Source organism: Thalassophryne amazonica, chromosome 6 (assembly GCF_902500255.1).
Source record: "Thalassophryne amazonica chromosome 6, fThaAma1.1, whole genome shotgun sequence".
In the NCBI taxonomy this organism is placed as follows: Eukaryota; Metazoa; Chordata; class Actinopteri; order Batrachoidiformes; family Batrachoididae; genus Thalassophryne; species Thalassophryne amazonica.
Genome location: NC_047108.1, coordinates 59,084,920 through 59,095,303, shown reverse-complemented (window position 1 = coordinate 59,095,303; position 10,384 = coordinate 59,084,920). Strand labels below are relative to the sequence as shown.

Here is a 10,384-nt window from a genome sequence, read left to right as displayed (position 1 = left end):
GTCTAGCCAGCTGCAGTCAGCCTCTTTATTTTTAAAGGAGTCTTTACACAGTCACGTGTTTCGCACCTGCCATTGAAAATAAAAAGCTTTGTGAGTGTTTGAGTTAAAGTAGTTTCAACACTAATTAAATGAGCCAAGACATCACTTGTAGACTTTTAATGATGAAATGTTATTCATACACCACACAGCTGAAGTTATCAGAGTTGTTTCTGTTCAGTATTGACTCCCAAAGACATTCTGCTACCTTACATTTAATTTATCTTTTGCATATAATGAAATACATAAAGCTCATAAAAGCAGACAGGTCTGAGGCTGTGTGTTTAGGAGCATCTGTACTGGTTGTCTAGCTGCACCCCACCATACAAGCTCAGAGTTGTAGATCCCCAGCTGAACACGTTCCCCATGACCGTGCCATTCTGATCACATGACATCTGGTCACGGATGTCTGCCATAGTCAGCACGTAGTTCCACACGTTGACATCAGTCATCTTGCCCTCAAATTTGCCTTCACTGGAAGTATCCCATAAGCCATCTTGGTCCCTGCCAAGGATGAACTCACCTCCCGGGCTAATTTTGTAGCCAGACTTCAGGTAGCGCTGCTCCCCCACCATGCCATTGACCCATAGCTCTGCCCCGCCTGTGTGAGAGGACCAGGTGACGCAGTAGTTGGCCCAGTCGAGCGCTCTAAGGTTGTGTGGCAGGTTGATAAACTCGTTGCCAATCCAGAGGCCCACCTCTTTATTGCCATTCACTTCACTAATGGAGATCGCCAGCTCATTGTCATTACCATTGCTGGAGTAAGAGATGACAGTGTTGGTCCCGCGGTCCTGTGGCAGGACGTGCATGCACACAGTGAAGGCATCAAGGTCCATAGAACTGACGAGGCGGGCCAAAGCATAACTTCCAGTATTCTTCTCCGGAAAGCTGAGCACCAGCGGAAATAAAGGTCGTTCTGATGAAGACAGGTTAATCAAAATCAAAATCTTGTGTACATGACTCCATTTTAAACTGTAGCTGCATCAAAGCACTCACCATGTCTGGAAAACCTCACATTATGAGAGCCACCTTAAGGGAACAAGAAGAAGAGATGCAAAGAGTCTGAGATGACTGTTCTGTGTATGAGACAAAAGCTTGATTTGATTTCAAAGCTTCAGCTCACTCACCTGAATAGATGTGCTTTCCAATGGATGCTATTAGACCCTCAATCTTCAGCAACTTGGATTCAATTTCTTCTTGCCGACAAAATGCTGAACATAAAGCAAGTGAGCCAAAATGATTAGGATTAAGTTTTGGTTATACAGGAAAAAGATGCTGCCATCATGCTCAAACAACAAGCTACACACTTCCTTTCCCTAAGTGTGGCAGAAAAGACGACTCCACCACGCGGTCATTCAGAGGCTGCACCACGCGGTAGTCATTCCACAGCGTTTTGTTGTCAATATCCATCAGCGTACTTTCCAGTTTCCGTATCTGAGCAAAAACAGAAGATAAAAACCATCATGGTGCCAATTAAAATTGTGTAATTTTACAAGCATGTCCAGATGTACCTGGTTACGGGAGAGAGTAATCGGGGTATCGAACACAGTCCAGAGGATACTCTCAAAGCAGGGTGGTGTGGTGAGAGAACCCTGATATCTGAAGAAATTGTTGAGGTTCTCGGGGAGCATGGAGCGCACATTAATGCTGGATATGTTCATAGTCTGACCTGCCAGAGTCACATTTGTATTATATTTAAGAAAAGGTTTACAAACAACAAACTCTCATAGTGTCAGTACATTCCAGTGTTGTTTGCTAAATTACCTGCATACTTGATGTTGTCCAGGTTATTGATGAAGTCACTGTAGTACGTGTTCTCAAAATGTCCATCCTACAAATATATGACAATTATTTCAATCAGGCTGTACTAAATATAAAATGTCTTTGGGTAATTTTCAGTGGTGGGCACAGCTCAGCTAATCAGCTAATGGCTAATTAGCAAAGCTATGTTTTTCATTAGCAGATTAGGTTTTCAGCTAACTTTGAAAACCATTCGTGGACCAATTAGCTTCCACTAAATTTAGTTCGGAAAGTTTGGATCAGCTAACTTTTTTGAATATCGTTTAAGGCTTATACACTAATCCAATATGTAAAAACTACACATTGCGCAAAGACAGCATCATCTGGAGGAGATGGAGGATCAAGAAGTCAAGCCAGAGTAAATTCATTAATTAGATAATTAAATGTATTTTTTATTTCTTAAAACATTCACTTAATACAGAAAGTATTCAACAAATTATAATTTGGGTCTGTTTTTGAGGGACAGAGCCAAAAAAAGGAATTAAAAATAATAACATAAAAAATAAGACAAAGCTAATTCACAAATAAAATACAGCAACTATTTGGTAGCTTCAGCTTAATGTTTTATCAATTTAGTGCTTCAACATTATCACAATTAAGTTTTCCGTTAACTGATTAGCTGTTATTTAAGCCAATGGCAGCACGGTGGCTTAGTGGTTAGTGTTGCTTGACAGCAAGAAGGTCATGGGATCACTTCCTGCCTTTCTGTGTGGAGTTAGCATGTTCTCTTCTGTGTCTGTGTGGGTTTCCTCCGGACACTCTGGTTTCCTTCCGCAATCAAAAACATGTTTATTTAGGGTCTGCTCTTTTCTCTGCCCCTGACAAAGGCAGCATCTCTACATCTGGAGTTGGTCCCCGGGCGCCGGACTCTGGCTGCCCCACTGCCCCTAGTGGTTGGATTGTGTCTAACTGTAATAAGGATGAGTTAAATGCAGAGCACATTTTTGTTGTATATATGTACAATGATAATAAAGGCACTTCACTAACCATTACGGTAATTTTGACTATTGTACAAAACCTTTTGCTATGTCCAAGAATCTGAAGCATACATTCATATATGTCAATGTGCTACTATCATAGTGAATGTCACCAGGAGTGTTGCTACAGTGACTCCTGTGGGAACAAGCCCTCAAATGCATCAACCTGGACTGATGGCTCAGTAGAGCGTTTTAGCCACCAGGATGCCTGAAACACTGAGAATTTCATGAATGACATAATGCTGGCTACATATGCTAAAAGGAGCAAAGAACCTGAAAGAATCCAAAAGAAAAACAGCTAAAGAGTTGTACACATACGTCATAAAAAAAGGCGAGCACTGCCAACCCATCTGGCTGATCTTTGGCTTCGGAAAAGCTCTTGTACTTGTCGGAGTTGTAATGGACAACATGGAGCTGGAAGACATGGATTAGGAGTGGGTTAGGGGCAGAAATACTGTATAATCACTGACATGCTTTAGAAATGGAAACTCCATTAAAAACCCACTGGTGAACTATGAACATGAAAAAAGTTAATTAATTGAGAACAAATATTTAGGCAGACAACACACACCCTTATCCTGAATTGTTTAACTTTCCCTAAAAAATTGCATGAAATTTTTTCAAAAGGTGAAACTTAACATGTAGAAATAGATCCAGGTGGTTGCCATCCGGGACCAGTGTGGTTCTGTGTTGTGATGGATGTGGTGATGTGCATTCCCAGTGCATATGTCCCAGACTTGACTTTCTTTAGTCACAGATGGAAAATGGGTTGGCGCACGCATGATCCATCTACTGGCTTAAAAAGGATAAGAGGTGCAAATGAATGAAGACAAACGTTTAAGTTCTTATATGCAGTTAACACAGATATATTATTTACTAAGTAAGTCCCTTGGGCTTCTCCCTTGTTTCACTCAAGATCAGTACAACAGATCCAAGGTGGATCTGTAAGTTGATTTAGCACAAGTTTTACACCGGATACCCTTCCCGTCATAATTCTACATTATATGGAGAATTTACCAGGAGAACCAGGAACCTTCTGCACTGGAAACAGGCACACTTAACTGCTTGGCCACCACCCCTACAACCCCTGGCAATAATTATGGAATCACCGGCCTCTGAGGATGTTCATTCAGTTGTTTAATTTTGTAGAAAAAAGCAGATCACAGACATGACACAAAACTAAAGTCATTTCAAATGGCAATTTTCTGGCTTTAAGAAACACTATAAGAAATCAGGAAAAATAATTGTGGCAGTCAGTAATGGTTACTTTTTTAGACCAAGCAGAGGGAAAAAAATATGGACTCACTCAATTCTGAGGAAAAAATCATGGAATCACCCTGTAAATTTTCATCCCCAAAACACCTGCATCAAATCAGATCTGCCCGATAGTCTGCATCTAAAAAGGAGTGATCACACCTTGGAGAGCTGTTGCACCAAGTGGACTGACATGAATCATGGCTCCAACATGAGAGATGTCAATTGAAACAAAGGAGAGGATTATCAAACTCTTAAAAGAGGGTAAATCATCACGCAATGTTGCAAAAGCTGTTGGTTGTTCACAGTCAGCTGTGTTTAAACTCTGGACCAAATACAAACAACATGGGAAGGTTGTTAAAGGCAAACATACTGGTAGACCAAGGAAGACATCAAAACGTCAAGACAGAAAACTTAAAGCAATATGTCTCAAAAATCGAAAATGCACAACAAAACAAATGAGGAACGAATGGAAGGAAACTGGAGTCAACGTCTGTGACCGAACTGTAAGAAACTGCCTAAAGGAAATGGGATTTACATACAGAAAAGTTAAACAAAAGCCATCATTAACACCTAAACAGAAAAAAACAAGGTTACAATGGGCTAAGGAAAAGCAATCGTGGACTGTGGATGACTGGATGAAAGTCATATTCAGTGATGAATCTCGAATCTGCATTGGGCAAGGTGATGATGCTGGAACTTTTGTTTGGTGCCGTTCCAATGAGATTTATAAAGATGACTGCCTGAAGAGAACATGTAAATTTCCACAGTCATTGATGATATGGGGCTGCATGTCAGGTAAAGGCACTGGGGAGATGGCTGTCATTACATCATCAATAAATGCACAAGTTTACGTTGATATTTTGGACACTTTTCTTATCCCATCAATTGAAATGATGTTTGGGGATGATGAAATAATTTTTCAAGATGATAATGCATCTTGCCATAGAGCAAAAACTGTGAAAACATTCCTTGCAAAAAGACACATAGGGTCAATGTCATGGCCTGCAAATAGTCCGGATCTTAATCCAATTGAAAATCTTTGGTGGAAGTTAAAGAAAATGGTCCATGACAAGGCTCCAACCTGCAAAGCTGATCTGGCAACAGCAGTCAGAGAAAGTTGGAGCCAGATTGATGAAGAGTACTGTTTGTCACTCATTAAGTCCATGCCTCAGAGACTGCAAGCTGTTATAAAAGCCAGAGGTGGTCCAACAAAATACTAGTGATGTGTTGGAGTGTTCTTTTGTTTTTCATGATTCCATAACTTTTTCCTCAGAATTGAGTGAGTCCATATTTTTTCCCTCTGCTTGGTCTAAAAAAGTAAGTTACTGACTGCCACAATTTTTTTTTCCTGATTTCTTATAGTGTTTCTTAAAGCCAGAAAGTTGCCATTTGAAATGACTAATTTTATGTCATGTCTGTGATCTGCTTTTTTTCTACAAAATTAAACAACTGAATGAACATCCTCCGAGGCCGGTGATTCCATAATTTTTGCCAGGGGTTGTAAATGCAGTCCGTTTACCATTTAACTCTTATCTTAGCCCCATGAGCCTGCTACAATTTAACACTGTGGCAGCAATCTTATTTTACAAGGCTCCTACAGTGAAACTGTCACTGCTTTATGATTAAGACTGTGATAAGTCAAAGCTTTACACATTTCACTTACTGCTGACAGCATCAGTGAAATGAAAAAACAGCGAAGCTCTCTGCAACAAAGCTGCTTTGGATGTATTTCCAGAGGCCGGTGATTCCATAATTTTTGCCAGGGGTTGTACTCCTACAGATATATTATTTAGTCATAATCAGGAATTTTAGTCTTCCCTTTGTTTCTGGGAAAAGCTGTGAAATTTCCAAGGTACTGTCATGTAGTAGGTGACGCACACAGAACTAGAAAAGACTGAGAGTGTAAAGGTTTTACCAGAGGGGGCTGGGGGGCAACAGGGCAACTGTTTTTAGAATTTAGAAGCAGTGAGAGAGCCACAGAGGTGTGAATATGGCTGAGTTGGTAAAGAATCTATTGGAAATAAAGTCATCCTGGATCATTACAAATACTTTGATTTGAACAGTACCTAGTAGTGACACAGTGCATTTAAAAGAAATCCTGTGTAGAAAAAAAAATGCATTAGGATGCAACAATATAGAAAGAATGAATGTTTATGAGTTCAATGGTACGAATATTTCATGAGGTGAAAGAGGGAATGGTTTGTTCCAGCTTTCACCAAATTAAATAAAGTAAATATTGAAGAAATTGAAGAAATAGAAATATTCGTTCTATTGAAAGAATGAAAAACATTATTTGTTTTATCTAACCATTGAAATAGATCCTTGTCATTTGATATTTTATTAATTTCTAAACAACAGAAAAGGGACTTACATTTTGATGTGCATCACTGGTCCTTTGACCTCAACAGTGCAACACGAACTTTAAATACCAGTCCAAAATTGTTCTCAGTCAGCTTGGAAAAACATAGTTAAAAATAATCCTGATGATGCCATCTGTGCACTGGCTTCATGTACTTCCTCTCCCCCCCGTCCAAAAAAGACTTTCTGTACTTCCTCAGTCCAGTGAAAAATCACGTCAGAAATTTGCGCAGGTTTTGATCCTAGCATCCTCTTTATCCTAACAGCTCTTCATGCCTCCAGACGGATTAGGGTGTATTGGATTTGTTTTTTGATTTTTGTGTGTGTGTGTGTGTGTGTGTGTGTGTGTGTGTGTGTGTGTGTGTGTGTGTGTGTGTGTGTGTGTGTGTGTGTGTGTGTGTGTGTGTGTGTGTGTGTGTGTGTGTGTGTGTGTGTGTGTGTGTGTGTGTGTGTGTGTGTGTGTGTGTGTTGGAAGAATTCTTTCAAATCACAGTCAGTCAGCAAAACAAACTCTGCCATGTTTAGCTAAAGTTCTCCCCTGCTAGTGTGTGTATGGACGGAGTTAGCAGTTTGTAATGGTACAAAATGTATAGAACCAAATTTGCAGGGTAAATGGAACCAAATTTGCACGCTAAATGCAACGCAACACAAATAGGGAAAATAATCCGTCACGTGACATACAAAGCACCAATCAAATCACAAGGATCCACTCAGCCGTTATATAATAATTATTTTATAATCTAATCACAGCTCTCTGAATTGTAATTGAATCAAATTGTGAGGTGCCTTGAGATTCCCACCCCTAGATGCATGTAATAAGAGGGGCTAATGTTAATTAGTACAAGTCTTATGTTTGTCTCTTGTTATGTTTGCTATACTTATGCATTGCTTATAAATGGGATGACAGTTATTAGTCCAACTGAAATAGCAAAGATTAGATCTAAACATTCAGATATTAGATATAAAACATAAGAAAAGCTACAATTTGTGCAGAATGGTGTTTATTTTCTCTCTATTTGTTTTGGGGGTTAGGTGTATGGAGGTGGGTGTCACACAAGTTAGAACCACCTGTGCCAAGATCTCTGACCAGGTCTTAGGGCCCCTTCACACATAGTACGAATAAATCAGGGCGACTCACGGCGGAACAGTTCGTATGAGCAAACCACGAAAACGTCGAGCTGACGGGCAGGTGTGCACGATCCCGGTGCGACAGTGTCCTGGACGCAACTATATCATGCGAGCAGGAACACAGTGCAAGCAGCTGCACCACATCGCACCCCTGATGTGGAGGAAAATGGCCAACCCGGACAGTGGGAATACCACCTCAACCGGCAACTTAGCCCCGCGACTGGACAGCAACAACGTCCGAGGCCCGCCCAACGTGGTGAATTCACTGAGGCCGCGCGCTGCGTCATTAGAGCCGCGCGTCACGAGTGCCGCTTCCCCGAGGCCTCGTGCAGCCACCGCGGATCCATCAGCGCGGAAACACCGAGGCCGCGCGGCACCAGCGCAGTGCAGATCCATCCCGGTGATAAACAACACAGGCTGTTAACATCGGCGATCGACAAGCTGCTCATAAGCCGACCATGGGGCCTAAGAAGGTTCTGACAGCGGAGGAAGGTGACGATATTAAAAAATCTCTGGACTTTTTATCAGAGGAGATTTCTGTTGTGAAGCAGCAACAGAAATCAATCATGGATCTGGTGGAAGAGGTGAAGGCATTACGGCTCCAGAATGCCGAGAAAGACCGGCATCTGGTGCAGCTGGAAAATAGAGTGGCTGAATTGGAGCAGTACACCAGAATCAACGACGTCATCATCACAGGTCTTCACATCAAACCACGGTCCTACGCACGGGCGGTAACAGATGAGAGCGGAGGGGAGCCCAGTGAACAGGAGGTCAGCTCTGTGGAAAAACAGGTTGCTGATTTCCTCCTATCTAAAGGTATAGAAATGGATTTAAATAACATTGAAGCGTGCCACCCTCTGCCCCGGAGAAATGACGGTGATAAACGAACCGTCATCATGAGATTCATCAACAGAAAACACAAAACAGCACTGTTAAAACAAGGAAGAAAACTGAAAGGGACAAACGTATTCATCAATGAACATCTCACCAAACGGAATGCCGACATCGCCAGGAAAGCACGCTTCTTGAAGAAACAGGGAAAAATCCAGCACACATGGACTTCAAACTGTAAAATATTCATCAAACTGAACGGATCACCAGAACAAGCAAAAGTCATGGCAATAAGGAACATCGAGGAGCTGGACAAATATGAACAATAGTGTTTCTTAAAGCGAGGATCTGGACAGATATGACCAATAAGGTATGAGGACACAAACACATCACAACACCATGACACAGACCAGAGGAACCTATTCATCTACTACCTATTCATCTACATCTGGAGACAAGAAGGATATAACTCAAAGGATTGCTGATCATGGAAAAGTAGAACTGAGAACATTTAAATACACAGACCACAATGTACTGGACTTGGAGCACGATATAGACCCGGACAATAATTTCTTCTCAAATATCAATGACAGTTGTTGCTATTATACAGATGAACAGTTTAATCGGATCATTAAAACGGATAACAAATTATCAATAATCCATTTCAACAGCAGAAGTCTATATGCAAACTTTAACAACATTAAAGAATATTTAAGTCAGTTAAAAAAATATTTAACATAATTGCTATATCAGAAACATGGATCAATGAAGATAAAGGAATGGATTTTGAACTGGATGGATATGAATTTAATTGTGTAAACAGAAAGAATAAGAGTGGAGGAGGAGTGGCTGTGTATGTGGATAAGAACATGGATTATAAAATAGTAGACAATATGACAACTGTGATTGATAACTTATTAGAATGTATAACTATTGAAATATGTGAAGAAAAAAGCAAAAATGTATTAGTCAGCTGTATATATAGAGCACCAGGATCTAGTATTGAAACATTCATTGACTGTATGGGAAAAATGTTCTCAAAAACTAATCAAAAAACTGTGTTCATTTGTGGTGACTTAAATATTGATCTGCTCAATCCAAATAAGCATAAAATAACAGATGAATTTATCAGTATAATGTACAGTATGAGTTTATATCCAAAAATCACCAGGCCAAGCAGAATTACATCCCATAGTGCTACCTTAATTGATAATATATTCAGCAATGATATTGAGAATAACACTGTGAGTGGATTATTAATCAATGACATTAGTGATCATCTACCAGTTTTCATCGTTTATAATAGAAACCATCGGCGGAATCAGCCAGAGGAGAAAATAAAATACAGGCGAGTGCGGACAGAGGAAAACATGAACACACTAAAGAAGGATTTACAGGAGCAAAACTGGGAAAAGGTATACAGTGAAAGTGATGTTGATAGTGCATATGAAACTTTTTTACAAATATTTACATCATTATATGATAAAAATTGTCCAATTAAACAAGACTACAGAAAACAAAAAATCCAAGCTCGACCATGGATGACGAAAGGGTTACGAAATGCATGTAATAAGAAAAATACACTGTATAGAGAATTCATAAAACTAAAGACTAAAGAGGCAGAAAATAGATATAAGAAATACAAAAATAGATTAACTAATATTATACGGGTATGTAGGAAGGAATATTATAGTAACATATTATATAATAACAAAAACAATATTAAAGGAATATGGGATATATTAAATAGCATTATCAAAAATGGTAATAAAAAACAGAGTTACCCTCAGTATTTCATTGATAATAATGTCAAGAAGGAAAATAAGGATGAGGTAGTCAACGGTTTTAATAATTTTTTTGTAAATATTGGACCAAGCTTGGCAGAAAAAATTCCCGATTCCCAACCTGAGGATTGGGATAATAATCTCATAGAAAGAAATCCCTGTTCAATGTTCCTCACAGCAGTGGATGGAAATGAAATTATAGACATTGTGAAT

At 39.8% G+C, this 10,384-nt stretch overlaps 1 protein-coding gene across 1 annotated transcript in view; it reads right to left on the bottom strand.

Annotated features, from left to right (window-relative positions):
* Positions 1–141: 141 nt before the first annotated feature.
* ca6 (carbonic anhydrase VI) overlaps positions 142–10,384 on the bottom strand; it is a 30,950-nt gene continuing 20,707 nt past the window's right edge. The window contains exons 4-10 of the mRNA XM_034172211.1: positions 3,132–3,227; positions 1,801–1,867; positions 1,548–1,705; positions 1,344–1,470; positions 1,164–1,247; positions 1,033–1,065; positions 142–952 (exon numbers count right to left, since the gene is read on the bottom strand). Of these exons, the coding sequence (XP_034028102.1) occupies positions 321–952; positions 1,033–1,065; positions 1,164–1,247; positions 1,344–1,470; positions 1,548–1,705; positions 1,801–1,867; positions 3,132–3,227 (1,197 nt within the window). The 3' untranslated portion in view covers positions 142–320. The remainder of the gene's footprint in view (positions 953–1,032; positions 1,066–1,163; positions 1,248–1,343; positions 1,471–1,547; positions 1,706–1,800; positions 1,868–3,131; positions 3,228–10,384) is intronic.